At 41.1% G+C, this 19,747-nt stretch overlaps 1 protein-coding gene across 2 annotated transcripts in view; it reads left to right on the plus strand.

The window, feature by feature from the left end:
• The window catches only part of MCHR2 (melanin concentrating hormone receptor 2), a 245,449-nt gene extending 232,280 nt beyond the window's left edge, over positions 1 to 13,169 (plus strand). For both annotated transcript variants that reach the window (XM_072141899.1, XM_072141898.1), the window contains exon 6: positions 11,111 to 13,169. In XM_072141899.1, the coding sequence (XP_071998000.1) occupies positions 11,111 to 11,435 (325 nt within the window). In that variant the 3' untranslated portion in view covers positions 11,436 to 13,169. The remainder of the gene's footprint in view (positions 1 to 11,110) is intronic.
• Positions 13,170 to 19,747: the final 6,578 nt, after the last annotated feature.

Raw genomic sequence — 19,747 nt, forward strand, 5'->3', positions numbered from 1 at the left:
ACAGAGAATGACGCGAGCAGCGCGGGCAGGGGCTAGTCTATTCCAGGGTCACCTGATCTGGCCAGCCAACCACTGCTATCGACGTGTAAGGGTACCACGTCATGCTGGGTGGAGTGCAGAGTCTCCTGGCTTGTGATTGGCTCTGTTTCTGGCCGCCAAAAAGCAAAACGGTGGGAGATGCCATTTTCTCGAGCTGGCGAAATACTCGTCCGAGCAACGAGCAGTTTCGAGTACGCTAATGCTCGAACGAGCATCAAGCTCGGACGAGTATGTTCGCTCATCTCTAGTGGTAAAGCATACGTCTGGCACCATGGAGAGGAGGAGTGGTGACCCCTCCCCTCTCCATAGAGATCTTGCAAGCTTGTGGTCGTACATATGTCCCCATATGGTTCTGTGAATGTTGCCTAACATTTGAGGGATTTTGAGATAGTTTTCTCATTCATGACATATTGGCTCAGATCTATAAAAGTGGCTGCGCCAGCTTTCTGATTACAAGCGGTCCCCTACTTAAGAACACTCGACTTACATACGACCCCTAGTTACAAACGGACCTCTGGATATTGGTAATTTATTGTACTTTAGTCCTAGGCTACAATGATCAGCTGTTACAGTTATCAGAGGTGTCTGTAATGAAGCTTTAGTGTTAATCCTGACTCTAATGACAACCCAACATTTTTAAAATCAAATTGTCACATAGACCAAAAAAGTTCTGGCTGGGATTACAATGATAAAATATACAGTTCCGACTTACATACAAATTCAACTTAAGAACAAACCTACAGACCCTATCTTGTATGTAACCCGGGGACTGCCTGTACTTTGCACTGAAAAGAACATCTTTGGAGCTTGCACATGTATTTAGGAAGTCATTCACAGAGAAACCACACTGGCACTATCTGTCCCAAATGGAAAAGCAGAATAGGGGATTTTCAGCAATGCATACTATTAGGTGGTGCTCTGCACAATAAAGAGTCCTTATAACAGAATACCTCTTTATGGTGGGTCCCTACGCTATTATGTGCAGCATCACATGGCGTCCACCACCGCTGCAGCACAGCGCCGGCAGGGACCAAGACCTGGTTGCCCCCCAGCACCCATACTGGCAGGCATAGCCCCCATGGTTTCAGGCCCGGGTCCCCACCAGCACCGCACAACAGAAGCAGCGAACGCCATGCAACACTGCACCATGTGAACAGGAAAAAGGCTCACCATTTTTTGAATCCAATTTCCCTACTAAATTATCTGCAACCAGATTTCCTGAATTCTAAAAATAGACACCACTTCACAAAGTTTAGAAACCTAATCATTAAAAAAGTTTAATATAACAACTCATTGCTGGGTGAGCAGAAAATCTATTTTTATGGTCAATTTCAAGTATGATAAAATATAGAAAATTGTTAATTCAAGTTATCTCACCACTATAATTTCTTATTCATCCTTGCAAAAAGGGTCAGGTAAAGGGAAATTGCAAAGCTTAATATGGAAAGGACATATTAAATCAGTTTGCAACAAAGTGTTCAACATTAATCTTTGCAAAACTTTAGATCATGTCACAGTCATTTAAAATTCCACTTAACATAAGTGCGATGCCAGTGGTCCTAAACTTGAATATAAAGGATATTGATGATGTGACCTTTTAGTTAACAGATCTGAGTTCTAAATACATTTCTCTATTTACAGAGAAGTCTACAAATGCACAAAAGGAAATGTGTGTTTTTGTCAGTGTTTTGACAAGAAAATGTTTATCCAGAAAATCAACTGGTTGTATAAAGTCAGGGAGGTGGAGAGTTTAAGACTAAATTCAAGCTCCCCCCACCTCTGAAGACCTCCATCCCTGTGATTGACATTATGCTCCAGATTTCTAGGGATCTGCAGAATGATGTCCCTGGAGGCAGGACAAGGCCATTATAAGGCAGGGAAAGCTCGACTTCAGTGTCAAATTCTCTGCCTCTTTGACTTCATAAAAGGAACTTATACCAGACCATGAAAGAAACATCATCTAGTAGCTGCTCAGCTACTTTATAACATACTGGAAGTGGTTTATTTGGCCAATTTCTGATGACGAGTTTCCTTTAACGAAGTAGGAATCTTAAGTAATACAGTAACTAAATTTTATAAACTTTTTTTAATATGGAAATTGTGATGTACTTCGAAATACTATGTGTTTTTAATGCAGGAAATAGAATAGGGAAGAGAACTTCAGGTGCAAAATGATAGTTTAGCCAGAAAAAAAGGTTAATTCTTTCATTAAAACATCAATTGTTCCTCTGCTAACTATCAGGAAGTATGCCTCTACTCTACAGTTACATATATCACACCCATGTGAAATACCACCGTCAAACAGCATCTTATTTTTTTCTTTAGTGTACTTTTGAACATTTATCTAGTTCTTTTAGAAGCAGGCTTTTTTTGGGTTTATGCATATCTGTATTTTACTCTATTCCTTGGAGTCATATCTTTTTGATTTTATTATTCGCAAAGCTATAATACTGCTTGTTATCTGGGAGGCAAATGGTAATTCTTAGTGGCATCATTTAATATTCTCTGCCATGTACTGGGGTGTTGAAAAAAATTCGAAATGGGTTGGAGCACAGTTGCACCAAATTCTGATGGGCTTTTCTTTTTTAACCCCTTAAGGACCAGGCCCTTTTTCGTTTTTGCGTTTTTATTTTTCACTCCCCACCTTCAAAAATCTATAACTTTTTTATTTTTCCATGTACAGAGCTGTGTGATGGCTTATTTTCTGCGTAACAAATTGCACTTCGTAGTGATGGTATTAAATATTCCATGCCGTGTACTGGGAAGCGGAAAAAAAATTCTAAATGCAGTGAAAATGATGGAAAAACACATTTGCGCCATTTCTTGTGGGCTTGGTTTTTACAGCTTTCACTGTGCACCCCAAATGACATGTCTATTCCATTCATTGGGTCAATACGATCATGGGGATACCAAATTTGTATAGGTTTTATAATGTTTTCATACATTTACAAAAACTAAAACCTCCTGTACAGAAAAAAAATTCTTCATTTTGCCGTGTTCTTGCGCTAATAACTTTTTCATACTTTGGTGTATGGAGCTGTGAGTGGTGTCATTTTTTGCGACTTCTGATGATGTTTTCAATGCTTCTATTTTTAGGACTGTTCGACATTTTGATCACTTTTTATAGAATTTTTTCTATTTTTCAAAATGGCAAAAAAATGCCATTTGCGACTTCGGGCGCTATTTTCCGCTACGGGGTTTAACGCAGTGAAAAACGGTTATTATATTTTGATAGATCGGGCATTTTCGGACACGGCGATACCTATTGTGTTTATGATTTTTACTGTTTATTTATATTTATATCAGTTCTAGGGAAAGGGGGGTGATTTGAATTTTTATGTTTTTTTAATATAATTTTTTTTTTTTACTTTTTTTTATTTATTTTTTTTACTATTTTACAGACTCCCTAGGGTACTTTAACCCTAGGTTGTCTGATTGATCCTACCATATACTGCCATACTACAGTATGGCAGTATATGGGGATTTTGCATACCATCTATTATAATGTGCAGATCGCACATTATAATAGATAGCCTCGATCATGACAGCCTGGGATCTTTGTGTGATCCCAGGCTGTCATGGCAACGGATCGCCGCTCCCCGGTGATGTCACGGGGAGTGACGATCGGAGCCAAGATGGCGGCGCCCACGCGCCGCCGGCTCTTTAATGCCGCCAGCAGCTTTGCCGGCGGCAATCAAAGGGTTAACACCCGCGATCGGTGCAAGCACCGATCGCGGGTGTTAGCGACGGGCGTTTGCTTCATTATGAAGCAAACGCCCGGTGAGTATGAAGAGGGCTCAGCCTGTGAGCCCTCTTCATACTCCCCCATGCGCAGTAAGACGTAAGGGTACGTCTTATTGCGCTATGGGGTTAATGCTAGAAATGTGCAGTCTAGAAGAGACCTCTCCTTTCTCCTTTGATTCATTATAGTTGAAGAGACAACAAATTTGTATAGTTTTGTTATGACTTAATGCCTTTAAAAAAAATTAAAAACCTACACACCCGTAACTTTTTCTTAATTCAGTGTATGGTGCTGGCTAAGTTTTTATTGTTTGAGAAATGAGAGGACGTTTACATTGATACCATGATGACAACTGGTACACCCTTTGATCACTTTTTATTCACATTTTTATGAAAGGCAAAATGGAATAAAAGTGGTTATTCTGACATTTAGGCACTATTTTTGATTAAGGGGTTCGCCAGGAATAATCATTTTACAATTTTGATACAGCAAACATTTTGGATGTTTATGCATTTATTCGTTTATTTTTATATGTGCGCTAGGGAATGGAGGAATTTTTAACTTTGTTTTACTTATTTTTTTACTATTATTGCCGGCCCACAAGGGTACTAGCGGGTCTGATCACTTATACAACTGTATTACAGTATATTGTGAATATGCTGCTTCTATATTACAGTCTGTCTCCAGCAGACTATAATACAGAGTGCATGATGACAGCTATGGGAGCCTCTAGCAGGCTTCAACTTGTCATTTCAACTGATCGGTGCCTTCTGAAGACATCATGGGGGTGCCAATCGGCATTTAAATATTAGGGTGCCCATGTACAGTGCTGATCAGGTTAACTGCCATGATGGGTGCCAGCACTGACCTCAGCTGTATAATACAGCTGACACCTGTCACATATGGAGAGTGCTCAGTCTGTGACCATTTCACCACCAGCTCACATATATTTATGTCGGCCAGTCATGAAAAGGTTAAAATAATGTTATTACTGACCTAGAAAATCATTTTAATGTACTTCAACAATGTGTGGAAACAAGTACATCACACAATTAATTGTATAGTTGTGTATAATGCATACAACATACAACCACAAAAAACCATTGCAGGGAGACAGAATGTGTATTTTAACTTAGTTTTAGTTTTATAGGACAGGCCATAACTAAACTTTGTTTTCTCAGAGGTGGTAGATTTTTTTATTTGTGCTATCATATCTCCCACACATTGCAAACAGAAAGACATGTAGAAGCTCTATTTCTCTTTGCAAAGCATCAGCAGCATCACATACATTAGGATATTGTGTAGTGACCAACATATAATTTAGGAAAGTACCAGGAATCACATTTCCTATTAACTCCAGCAGCTTCTGTCTATGCCTATGTCTCTCCTGTCTCATTCAGTTCCCGGTTTTCCCAATTCCTCTCTATAAATTCCAATGATATCTCTTTGATTCTAGTTCTGGAGAGTGGCCAAATAAAGGGAGAATTGAGCATTTTTCTTTAATCAGATGAATTGCAAAGTTTGTTAGAATTGCCCAAAATATTTTATCCAAAGTTTGTGGAAATAGTTGACAATTCAGGAATAAAACATCCTTATTGTATGCATTAATAAACCAGAGCAATAACATATTGCATATCATTTCCTATATTAATGTGTGTGTCTAAATCCCCCCAAAAATAAAGTTGTTTGTCTTTAGACATATGTTATATTAAGTATGATCAGACAGCTATGACTATTGCTATCCTATACTGTGTGCTAATGTATCCCCAGCATAATGAATAAGGAACATTATGCCTCACTGGCTATCACTAAATGTGATGTTATCAGGGGTCAAAGACACATTGTAAATGCGCCATCAACTAAATTGTGCACATTTTCTATACCAGCAATCAATGAGTACTTTCATTTGATTTTTCTAATGGCAAAACATGCTGTTTACAGGAATGATAGAAATGAAAGCAATAAAATACCGATGACGGTGAATAAGCTGTTCCTACAAACTAAATGGATTTTCTACCTGGTATTTTGCTTTCAACTTCCAGAGTATTACACTCAAAACGCACAGTAGATGAGAGCTGTTCAGCTCATGTACCAGATGTGGCTCTCCATGAGGTTGTTATGCTTTTTATACCCAAAGACTGAAATGTGTGAATTTTGCTATTCAGTCATCAAGCCCATAATGTGGTTATGACCTATCACTGACCCTCTCAATTTATCTGTTTGCTACAAATGACGACAATGTGCTTTTGTTCTGCAGTTTTATATGTTTTTCTTTTAATTTAAAGACAGTAAAAATTGAATGTAAGAACTCCACGTAATGAAATTAAGCTTCATAAGATTATCACAGTAAAACAAATATGCAAAACAGGAGACAGTAGAACAATAAAAAAATTATTTTAACTTTATCATTTCCAAGTGAAAACTGCATTGTGTAAACTGTGACCTGCAAATTGTCACTTTATAAAAAAAATCTAGATGTAGCCCCCGACATTGCCAAAGAAAGTGAATAACTGCTCTTAGCTATAACAAAATAGAATGGGCTAGCAAAAAGTATTTTGCACATAGAGATCACAAATCAAAGACAGACATTTTATTATGAATGATCAAAAAATAATAAAGGCATTCCAAATCTTACATTTAACACAGCAGATATGCAACAAATATTAGCTAAATAATTGATAATGGATAAGACTGCAGCTCTGGATGTGAATGGAGTATCACATATGATGTAAGCAGTGATATTGAAAACATATTACCTCACACATAAGCTGCCTTATACTAAGAATGACAGTGGTAGATTGATATTCCTGTCACAGCCAGAGCTGTAGGTATCTGATATGATCTAAGGGTAGATAGATGAATGCAACTCTGGGTGTGACTGGAGTATCACAGATTGTATAATTATTGTAATTGAGAAGATATTATCTCATATTACCTCACATATAACCTCACAAATTACCTCATATCACCTCACATACGACCTTGCATATTACCTCACACATAAGCTGTCTTATACTCATTTCCTATAGTAACCAAACAGCTCACAGCTCATATTAATGACATGTGGCAAAATAGAAACTGAGCTTTTATTGGTTGCCTGAATCTGAGCTGTTATTGGTTGCTAACCGCCACAGCAGCCAGCAGACAATTGCTCCTGTAGATGGTGGTTTTTGGAGGAAGTGGGGTGAAAATCTTGACTCAAAAACCTGGTCTTTGACGTTCCCTGAGATACAGGGAGCTGATGTGCAAAGTTTGGTGATTATAAATGTGACGGTGCACACACACACACATACATTCAGCTTAATATATTAGATATTCTGTTTATGTAAACAAATGGGCACAGCCTATTTTCTGCTTTTTTTGCTCTCCATGTCTTCTTTCTTCTGTACACTGCATGTCAATAAATGAGGTAATGCAGAGCAACACTAGATAATGTAGAATGAAGAAAATGTCCCAAAGCAGGCATGGCCATGGTCTTGGGGTAAATAAAAAAGCTTATTTGTATACAGCTAAAACCAGAATTTTCAGCAAAATTATGATGTTTGATGATCCTATTTCAGTTTATTTACTAAATATTAGTGTAAAGTATATAAATAATGCAGTTTACATCAAACATGTTTAATGTGTATGCAGGCCCGGCTCCAGCACCCGGCATACCTGGGCAAGTGCTGGGGCCCAGAGAGCTGCCAGGGGCCCACACACGCTGTGCACATCTTCTATCTCTACTTCCTGTGATGAGAAGCTGTGTCCTGCACTGTTCCTCCCCTGACAGGGCACAGAACAGGCAGAGGCTTTAGAGAGAGCTGCCTGTCTGATGCAGCACATCATAGGTTAACCCCCCCATCTCCACCCCCCCCCCATCTCCTCTTCACATGGAGCTGCAGTAATGCTGAAATCTGGCAGCTCTGAAATCGGGACGAAGAGGTGGAGGAGGAGGAGGAGAAGCCTGAAGACTCCTCTGTGTGACCCCAGGGCTGCTGCAGACACCACAGGGAGTTTGATGATATGTGACATGTATGGATGTGTATGACTGATCTATATGGTGAGTGTATGGTATGTGTGATGATGTGTTTGCCTGCACGTGTGTCTGTTTGTATGTATCTGTCTGTCAGTGTGTGTGTGTGTTTGCCTCCATGCTTGTCTGTCTGTCTGCATGTAGCTATACTTGCCTGTATGTGTGACTGCCTGTATATATGTCTTGTTCCATGTCTGACTGCCTGTATATGTCTCGCTCCATGTCTGACTGCCTGTATATATGTCTTGCTCCATGTGTGACTGCCTCTATGTATGTCTTGCTCCATGTGTGACTGCCTGTATATATGTCTTGCTGCATGTGTGACTGCCTGTTTATGTCTCGCTCCATGTGTGACTGCTTGTATATATGTCTTGCTCCATGTGTGACTGCCTGTATATAAGTCATATTGCATGTGTGCCTGCCTGTATATATGTCTTGTTGCATGTGTGCCTGCCTGTATATATGTCTTGCTGCATTTCTGACTGCCTGTATATATGTCTTGCTGCATGTCTGACTGCCTGTATATATGTCTTGCTGCATGTGTGACTTCCTGTATATATGTCTTGCTCCATGTGTGACTGCCTGTATATATGTCTTGCTGCATGTGTGACTGTCTCTATATATGTCTTGCTGCATGTGTGACTGCCTGTATATATGTCTTGCTGCATGTGTGACTGCCTCTCTATGTCTTGCTGCATGTGTGACTGCCTGTATATATGTCTTGCTCCATGTATGACTGCCTGTATATGTCTTGCTCCATGTGTGACTGCCTGTATATGTCTTGCTACATGTCTGATTGCCTGTATATATGTCTTGCTGCATGTCTGACTGCCTGTATATATGTCTTGCTCCATATGTGACTGCCTGTATATGTCTTGCTTCATGTGTGACTGCCTGTATATATGTTTTGCTGCATGTCTGACTGCCTGTATATATGTCTTGCTGCATGTGTGACTGCCTGTTTATGTCTCGCTCCATGTGTGTCTGCCTATATATATGTCTTCCTCCATGTGTGACTGCCTGTATATATGTCTTGATGCATGTTTGACTGCCTGTATATATGTCTCGCTCCATGTGTGTCTGCCTATATATATGTCAATTGCCAGGCAATTACAGGCCTGTAAGCTTAACTTCCATTGTGGGGAAAGTATTGGAAGGGTTAGTAAAAGACTATATACTGGAGTATGTGACATCACATGGTATAATAAGTGACAGCCAGCATGGGTTTTCTAAGAATAGAAGTTTTCAAACTAACCTTATCTGCTTCTATGAAGAGGTGAGCAGGTGCCTGGATGGAGGAGCAGCTGTGGATATTGTGTTCTTGGACTTTGCAAAGGCATTTGACACTGTCCCTCATAGACGCCTGATGGGTAAAATTAGGGCTATTGGTTTGGCAGAAATCATTTGCAATTGGATTGAAAACTGGCTGAAGGATCGTATCCAGAGAGTTGTGGTCAATGATTCCTACTCGGAATGGTCACCAGTTATGAGTGGTGTACCCCAGGGTTCTGTGCTTGGCCCACTACTATTTAATATATTTATTAATGATATAAAGGTAGGAATTAATAGCACTGTGTCTATTTTTGCAGATGACACCAAACTGTGTAGTGTAATATAGTCTATGGAGGATGTTCATAGGCTGCAGGGTGACTTGGACAAACTGAATGTTTGGTCATCCACTTGGCAAATGAAGTTTAATGTGGATAAATGTAATGTTATGCACTTGGGGGCCAATAATCCAATGGCAAAATATGTCTTTGGGGGAGTAAATCTGGGAGAGTCCCTTGTTGAGAAGGACCTGGGGGTACTAGTAGATCATAAATTGAATAACAGCATGCAATGTCAATCAGCTGCCTCTAAAACTAGTAGGATCATGTCATGTATCAAAAGTGGAATGGACTCTCGTGATAGGGATGTAATATTACTACTATACAAGGCACTGGTTCGGCCTCACCTGGAATATGCTGTCCAGTTCTGGGCACCGGTCCATAAAAAGGATGCCCTGGAGCTGGAGAGGGTTCAACGTAGAGCCACAAAACTGATAAGGGGCATGGAGGGTCTCAGTTATGAGGAAAGATTAAAACAACTAGATTTATTTAGTCTGGAAAAGAGACGACTACGAGAGGACATGATTAATTTATATAAATATATGAATGGTCCATACAAAAAATATGGTGGAAAGTTGTTCCAGATTAAATCAAATCAAAAGACGAGGGGGCACTGTCTCCGTTTGGAGAAACCAAGGTTTAATCACCGGAGGCGACAGGGCTTTTTTACTATGAGAACTGTCAATCTGTGGAATAGCCTGCCTCAGGCGCTGGTCACAGCAGGGACAGCGGAGAGCTTCAAGAAGGGTCTAGATGCCTTTTTACACCTAAATAACATTGATTGTTATGCTATATAGGATTGTTTCCCCTAAATCCCTTCCTCATCCAATCCCTACCCTTCCTCAGTTGAACTTGATGGACAGGTGTCTTTTTTCAACCGTATAGACTATGAAACTATGTCTTGCTCCATGTGTGACCGCCTGTAAATATGTCTTGCTGCATGTGTGCCTGCCTGTATATATGTCTTGCTGCATGTGTGCCTGCCTGTATATATGTCTTCCTGCATCTGTGACTGCCTGTATATATGTCTTGCTGCATGTCTGACTGCCTGTATATATGTCTTGCTCCATGTCTGACTGTCTGTATATATGTCTTGCTGCATGTGTGACTGCCTGTATATATGTCTTGCTGCATGTGTGAATGTCTGTTGGTTTATAGACTAGAAATATTAATCACCTCCAATGTACATGAGAAGGAGAGAGGCTTCTGTTTCAGCAGTGATGTGTTTTATGATGTATTGAAGCAGCTGAAGTGTGTATTATGAGGTTCTGCAGCGACTAAGGGGGTGTATTATGAGACCGTATTTTTATTAAAAACTCATTGTCCCACATTTACTAAAAATAGTACAGAGTGCAGATTCAGGATTAGTGGCGCCTGTTCTTCATAAATCTGGCACCCCGAGCAGCACTTTTTTTGGTGCATCTTTAACATGGGCCTTTCGGCACACTTTGTATGTTCAACCTGGCACAGGGTCCGTCGGTGCAGAAATTTGTGTTACACAAATGTGGCTCATACACTTCTTAGATATATGTGCAAGCACTGAAAAGGTTGTGCAGAAAGCTGGCATTTTAATGTAGGAGAAGACCTGGATGTGCCTGTTACTTTTCCAACCCTTCAGATATGTCCCTGTTAAAATAAAGATTATTTAATTTTTAATTATGTCTTTTTGTAATTGTTTAATTTACCTTCTTTTTTCCTTCTTTTTAGCTACAGCAACAGCCTGCCAAGACAAAGAGTTCTACGACTGACCAAGATGGTACTTGTATTAGTGGGGGTTTTCATAGTCAGTGCTGCACCCTATCATGTCATTCAGATTGTAAACCTACAGATCTCTCAACCAACTATCATTTTTTATGTGAGCTACTATTGCTCTATCTGCCTCAGCTATGCCAGCAGTGGTATTAATCCTTTCCTTTATGTACTTCTCAGTGGAAACTTCCGAAAAAGACTTTCTGAATGCACAAAGGCCAAAATAAAAATTTCAGAACGGGAGCTGAATAATTTTGACAATACTTTGAAATCAAGCTTCTAAGTGTTCTTATTAAAGTAAATATGATTGTATTGAATGTATTTATTATCATCTTAACTATTACTTAGCTCTTTTGACTGGCACCTGTCAGGACATAGATTATTACTTTCTTACACTGTAAAAGTTAACACTTAAAGTGAAAACATACAATAAATATCCAGAATGTACACAACATCACAAGTATGTTTAGAAATTGAAGAGCATTTACATATTAGAGCTTTGATCGATAACAGTCGGTCATTAGTATGCTGTGCTCTGTGGACAGAAATCCTTGGTCCTGTCCCAAAAAGGACTACTGAAAAATGATATAGTCCAGAGGCACCAGCAGAAAAATGTATAAAAACCTTAAGTTTATTTATGTATATTAAAAAAGATGTGCACATGAAAAACAGGTGGCATGTTTTAGACCCCTAAAAGCAGCTCCTTATTCATACCTGGCTCATAGTAGCAAGGACTCCTGAATAAGAAAGCATGTACCCTGAGTGGGTGGAGTCACTCCCAAATCACATAGTAGCATAGAATGTGTGATCTGACTCTTGTTAACCCTTCAATTACTAAGGGGATTTAGTACTTAGGATCATGATACACAGATTAAATGTTGCCAGAGTATAAAAACATATGAGATGTAATTTGTGTGATTTAGACCAGATAGGTGTTGTGTGTCTAATAGTAAAATCTATCTGGCTTCTGTCATAAAAAGTTTTTTGTTGTGATCAATTGCAGTGACTTCCATGGATGTTACTGATCCGGAATGATCTTTAAAGTGTTTAGATGCTGCTGTGATGGATTTTGTGCTAGATATGGTTCTGGGGTCAGATGCCTACTTTACATTGTCTCTTGTAAGTTTATCAGTTGAAATAAGGTTGACTGTTCTTCAAGTTTCATTTCTAGACTTGTTTTCAATCTTGATAAAGAACTGTATCGTTTGGAAGCAAATAAAATGCTGCAAGATGTGAACACGTAAGAGGGTTTGTTCTTAGGAGTTTTTGATCAATCCACAGCAGACCATTTAATGTTTACTAATCCCTTGTGTCCACATTTTTATTTATTACCTAAACTGAACTTTCCTTCCAGATTTCCTCCAATTGTGTCAGTGACTGATTCTCTTTTTGAAAAACTTGGCTCATGGCTGGATGTACTTCTACAGCCACTTGTTTAAGATTGCTAGGCTATATACATGACAGCAATAACATGTCATGAATTACATGTGACATTTTTGACAATGTCTTTTTCCTGCAGAAAATGGGATGTTCTATTTTAACATGTTTTTCCCCTATTTTGGCAAATTTGTATATAGACCTTTGGGAAGAGAGATTTATTTTTGACAACACCAACATTTTTTCTTCCAACATTATATTGTATTGTAGTTCGACGACTGTCTCCTGGTGTGGCGTGGTCACCAGGAGACAGTCATTGATTTTATCTCCCATATGAACAGAAATGATTTCAATTTATCCTTCACGTTTAAATATCAAAACATCACAAATTCCTTCTTGGACATTTCCCTCCCTGAGATATCAAAAATAATAGATTCCACGCAAGCTTATATCGAAAACACACATGAGGTAATACCCTACTCAGGGCGGAAAGTTGTCATCCTAAACACACCCTCAGAAACCTTCTTATTGGGGAATGCATATGGAGCAAACGCACATCATCTTTTGATGAAGTGTTTCATGCAGAATGTGTAACCCTATTAAATCGCCTAGGTGACAGGAGGTATAATAAAACTGTATGTGACAGCAGGGGCGTCGCTAGGTCAAAAGATCCGGGGCTCGTGCCCCGGATCTTTTGGCCAGTGCCCCGAATCTCCTCGGGTCAGCAGATCATCTGCCCGGGAGATTCCTTCCCTCTCGTTCTCATCACGATCTGTGTCCTCAGATCGTGATGAGAACGAGTGCAGGCGCTGCTTTCCCCTGCAAGGACCTTACCTCCGGGAGTTCCAGAGGCTCAAGGACCTGTGATGATGTCATTATCACGTGACCTGCAGGGGAAGGCAGCGCACAGAAAGAGAGAGAGAGCTGCATCTGTGAGGTGAGAAACATGACAGGGGCTAGGGAAGAGGGAGAACATTGTGGGGCACATTATTTCCTGGGGGGCTGTGTGTGAGGCACATTATTTACTGGGGGGCTGTGTGAGGCACATTATTTACTGGGGGTCTGTGTGGGGCACATTATTTCCTGGGGGGCCTGTGTGAGGCACATTATTTCCTGGGGGGCTGTGTGAGGCACATTATTTCCTGGGGGGCCTGTGTGAGGCACATTATTTCCTGGGGGGCTGTGTGAGGCACATTACTTACTGGGGGGCTGTGTGAGGCACATTATTTACTGGGGAGTGTGTGAGGCACATTATTTCCTGGGGGGCCTGTGTGAGGCACATTATTTCCTGGGGGGCTGTGTGAGGCACATTATTTCCTGGGGGGCTGTGTGAGGCACATTATTTCCTGGGGGACTGTGTGAGGCACATTATTTCCTGGGGGGACTGTGTGAGGTACATTATTTCCTGGGGGGCTGTGTGAGGCACATTATTTCCTGGGGGGCTGTGTGAGGCACATTATTTCCTGGGGGGCTGTGTGAGGCACATTATTTCCTGGGGGGCTGTGTGTGAGGCACATTACTTACTGGGGGGCTGTGTGAGGCACATTATTTCCTGGGGGACTGTGTGTGAGGCACATTACTTACTGGGGAGCTGTGTGAGGCACATTATTTCCTGGGGGGCTGTGTGAGGCACATTATTTCCTGGGGGGCTGTGTGGGGCACATTATTTCCTGGGGGGCCTGTGTGAGGCACATTATTTCCTGGGGGGCTGTGTGAGGCACATTATTTACTGGGGGGCTGTGTGAGGCACATTATTTACTGGGGGGCTGTGTGAGGCACATTATTTCCTGGGGGTCTGTGTGGGGCACATTATTTCCTGGGGGGCCTGTGTGAGGCACATTATTTACTGGGGGGCTGTGTGGAGCACATTATTTACTGGGGGGCTGTGTGAGGCACATTATTTCCTGGGGGGCTGTGTGGGCACATTACTTACTGGGGGGCTGTGTGAGGCACATTATTTCCTGGGGGGCTGTGTGTGAGGCACATTATTTCCTGGGGGACTGTGTGTGAGGCACATTATTTACTGGGGAGTGTGTGAGGCACATTATTTCCTGGGGAGTGTGTGAGGCACATTACTTACTGGGGAGTGTGTGAGGCACATTATTTACTGGGGGGCTGTGTGAGGCACATTACTTACTGGGGGGCTGTGTGAGGCACATTATTTACTGGGGGGCTGTGTGTGAGGCACATTATTTACTGGGGGGCTGTGTGAGGCACATTATTTACTGGGGAGTGTGTGAGGCACATTATTTCCTGGGGGGCTGTGTGAGGCACATTATTTCCTGGGGGACTGTGTGAGGCACATTATTTCCTGGGGGGACTGTGTGAGGTACATTATTTCCTGGGGGGCTGTGTGAGGCACATTATTTCCTGGGGGGCTGTGTGAGGCACATTATTTCCTGGGGGGCTGTGTGAGGCACATTATTTCCTGGGGGGCTGTGTGAGGCACATTATTTCCTGGGGGGCTGTGTGAGGCACATTACTTACTGGGGGGGCTGTGTGTGAGGCACATTACTTACTGGGGGGGCTGTGTGAGGCACATTACTTACTGGGGGTGCTGTGTGAGGCACATTACTTACTGGGGGGCTGTGTGAGGCACATTACTTACTGGGGGGCTGTGTGAGGCACATTACTGGGGGGCTTTGTGAGGCACATTATTTCCTGGGGGGCTGTGTGAGGCACATTACTTACTGGGGGGCTGTGTGAGGCACATTATTTCCTGGGGGGCTGTGTGAGGCACATTACTTACTGGGGGGCTGTGTGAGGCACATTATTTCCTGGGGGGCTGTGTGAGGCACATTACTTACTGGGGGGCTGTGTTAGGCACATTACTTACTGGGGGGCTGTGTGAGGCACATTATTTCCTGGGGGGCTGTGTGAGGCACATTACTTACTGGGGGACTGTGTGAGGCACATTACTTACTGGGGGGCTGTGTGAGGCACATTATTTCCTGGGGGGCTGTGTGTGAGGCACATTACTTACTGGGGGGCTGTGTGAGGCACATTACTTACTGGGGGGCTGTGTGTGAGGACATTACTTACTGGGGGACTGTGTGAGGCACATTACTTACTGGGGGGCTGTGTGGGCACATTATTTACTGGGGGGCTGTGTGAGGCACATTACTTACTGGGGGGCTGTGTGAGGCACATTACTTACTGGGGGGCTGTGTGTGAGGACATTACTTACTGGGGGACTGTGTGAGGCACATTACTTACTGGGGGGCTGTGTGAGCTGTATATACCAGAAGTAACCTTGTTATTGGCACAACCACATGAGGGGGTTATGTACAGGAGGGGGCATTACTGAAAGTGCAATACACATGCATTGGGGCCCGTGCCCCGGATCTTTTACCACCCTAGCAACGCCCCTGTGTGACAGAGTGCAGAGAATAGTGAACTCTAAATCACATTTACACTATTTAACTGCCCATGAAACCATAAACCGTTTTTTAGTACCAGGTATAGCACCAACTTTCATCAAGTGGTTGAGACAGTTGATAAGTATCTTCCCATTTTACAACATAACACAATACTAAAGGAAATTTTACAGGATGGAGTTACATATGTATCCTGAAGCCCCTCCCCCAACACAATAGGTAACAATATCTCCATTAACTACTTCAGAGCAGGAGACAGTTGTCCCATCTGGCTTACATACAAGGTGTCACGGGTGCCCCTGCAACCCATGTTTTGGGTGACAGGTGCACCTGTGTGCTGCTCCATACCACAGCAGCTCGGCTACACTTACCTCTCCCGGCTCCAGCGTCACCTCCTGTGCTTTGGCACACATGTCTCTGCCTCCTAGTGAGTGTGTGCAACGGGTCGGTGAGATTTAAAGGGTCAGCGCACCACTAATTGGTGCTGCTGGCCGCCTGCTCTAATCAATGGACTGCCTCTTCCTCTGCCCCCTGTGAGATCTTTGAGCCTTGTGCCTTAGAAAAAGCTTGTTCCTATGTCCTATGGGTTTATAGTGATTCCTCATTGTGACCTCGATTCCGTTCCTGACATCGCTCCTGTGCTGCCTGTCCTGTTCCCGACTCCGTCTCTGCCTCATGATTCTGCACCTCGCCTTGGACACCACCACGGACAAAGTTGTGCCTGTGGAGCAAACTGGTGGTACCACGCCGCACTGGTTCAGTGGGTCTACTACCCCTGAATCCTAACACAAGGACAGTTTTTGCTGTGGTGGGGCCAGATGTAATCCATGTACCATGTAAATCCATGGTAAAGACTAACTCACCCAGGATTCATGCTGTCTTATTCAGGCGTCCTTGCTACCTATGAGCCAGGTATTAATAAGGACCTGCTTTGAGGAGTCCAAAACGTGCCACCTGTTTTTCATGTGCACATATTTTTTGTTACTATGTCCGACTTTTTTAATATGCATAATAAACTAAAGGTTTTTATACATTTCTCACCTCGTGCCTATGGACTACACTGTCTTTGTAAATATATTTCTCTATCAATCTTGAACTATATTCCCAATTCTATCGGATTCATTTTAAATTCTCACCTCGTTTTTTAGCAGACATATATATTTTTCATACGCTGGTGCTCGTGCCACTGACATGGTGCAGAGGCCCTTACACAGTAAATATCCCCCATAGACTTTATAGAATGCAAATCACTAAAAATAGATCAATATAAAAATGAAATCTTATTTATAACAATTTTAACAGTTTTTTAAGCAACTAAAAATTTATCAAGTTACTTAACAATTACAATATATCAAATGTACAAAACCCAAAGGTGCTCCATAAATGATCCAAATAAAACTGGTGTAAGATGGCAATAGAATTACTCCCTGTATTTACAAATGTATTCTTCTTTTAATTTTTGGGCATTATTTAAGATTTAAATTGTAAAATAGTATTCAGAGATGGAAGTGTAATAATTTAGAAATGTAGTATGTTCTACAGAAATATTTGTTTTTGTACTTTGTGCCATTAAAATATATGTATTCATTCTGAAATTGTTTTTGTAAAGACATGGGAATATCTTGTATATTGCTTTATTTAGAGTGAATGAAGCTGTTAAAAATGTTTAATATGTTTTATTTCCTTTCAGATACTGCAAGTGATAATAGTGAACTGTGTAATAAACTTTATTAAAGTAAAATGCTGTTTTGTCCTATTTCTTGTTCCTTTCTGTTTACACTTACCAGTTTGTCTCAACAAAAAAGCCTTATGTACTCACACAGGCAACTGGTATTTGAGGAGAAGTTATTAAAGGTGGCTTATCTCCTGATAGAGCTTAATTATGTAAAAGATGTGCAAGGAGTTCAGCTTTTTCTCCTTCTGTCTGCTTTGTATAGATATCAGGACTATTTTCAAACATAATGCTAACTGCAGGTGAAGAGTGGAATGGAAAAATAGGACAGAGAAACATATATGGCTTGAAGTCATTGTTACAGCTGTTCCAATGTTATCCTCTTTTTGTAAGGTACTGCTGAGGATAATATGAAATGTCAATTTGTTTTATGCAGTTTTTTTGTGTGAACACTGGTGTATCCCTTCCCCTGACAGCCTTTTATTGAACTACACCACACACATGAGTCACCTGCAGTTCTGCTCCAGTTCTTCAATAGTTAACCTAGTTAATGACAGAATCTTCCTCCACTTACATTACTCCCATGCTGTTCGGTCTTGTCTGGATTTCAGAGTTCTGGGCCAATCATCTCCTGGACTTGGACACTGACATCATATCAGAGGCCCTAGGTTCCTTGGCTGCTATAGTATTAGTATACTTACTAAGCTTGCTGTGTATCCTGTTATTCTGTATACTGGTATCTTGACCCTTTGCTTGTATTCATACTGATGACTATTCTTCTCTGGTTGTACTTTCTTGACTTCATCTACATGTTTTGCATCGACATTGTCCTCTACTACTTTTGGTATGCAAGGAAATTAGGCAGGGACAGCTGGTACGGGGGTTTAGTTTTCAGGGCCATTGTCTCTTTCTGTGTCCCCTGTCCATTCCCAGATCCTGCATAACAGTCAATTACAAAGTTTACTAATATCACTTTTGATTTCTAAAATAAAGTAAATGGCTTTTAAAGTTTAGTTTAATTTAAGAACATACATGGAAATTAGCAATGGCAATATATTTAAAGCTATTTATTTCATCGTCTAATTTAAAGGGTTTTGGAACCCTAAACCAACTAAACCAGGACCAGATCGTAATCTTCTTATATTTGTCATCCATGGCTTCCTTCCTTCTATAATAAACGTTTAAAATTATGCTAATTAGCAAGAAGTGCTATAGGGCATTACCAAAGCCCCTGTATTGTAGCCACAGGTTGTTACACTGTGCAGGAGCGCTTCCCCTCTCTCACTGTGTACAGCTGCTGTGTGAAATTTGAGACACTACCCCCTCCATCCAAAAGGCATCCTGATCCATTCAAAAGGGGGAGTATCTCAGATTACCAAAGTGTAAATAAATTTGTGTGAGATACTGGTGGTCTTTTGTTTAGAACTGAAGAGGATATTGGAAATAATAGTTACAGCACCACAAAGATTAAAAGTAGGCAAAACATTTTACTATTGATGTACTATAAGGGTTGCTTAAACCATAAATAGTACATACTGTATGTCAATACATTTCTACTTTGAAGCCCAAAGTCATCTTCATTGAGCCACAGTACAGATCTTCTTTTTGCCCAAGGAAGCTTCTAAATTCTGGCGATGGAGCAACCACAGGTTAGTTATGGTTTGTTATGTTAGGGCAGCCATTCTCAGCCTCAAAGAAGAAAGTAAATAAACCCAGTGCCGGTGTTATGGGTAGGCAAAGTGGCCATTTGCCCAGGGCCCCCTGAAAGAGGGGAATCTCTTATTTCAAATGTATCTAAAATTGTGTTTCTAGGTGTCAAGGAACTGGAGATATTCAGGTTTAAAGTGAGGATTTCGGGTGCGATTTTCATATATAAAAATCACTCCAGACAACACTTTAACAGTTAATATCTTCATTTTCCTAATACTTAGAAACAATAGTTTAAATTCATATAAAAGAGGAGAGAGAATCTTCTCTTTCATAGGAAAAAAGAAGTGAGATTCTAAGTGTCACAAAGCCAAAGATATAGCCCTCTGAAATGTACCCCCTTTTCTAGATTCTTAGCCATCAGGCTACAGGAAGAATTTGCTGCACACAGGAGAGCTTAACCTCACAGATAATGGAAATATTCAGTTTATATGTTACTACATTTTGATAAGGAATAATATC

This window comes from Engystomops pustulosus, chromosome 3 (assembly GCF_040894005.1).
Source record: "Engystomops pustulosus chromosome 3, aEngPut4.maternal, whole genome shotgun sequence".
NCBI lineage: Eukaryota > Metazoa > Chordata > Amphibia > Anura > Leptodactylidae > Engystomops > Engystomops pustulosus.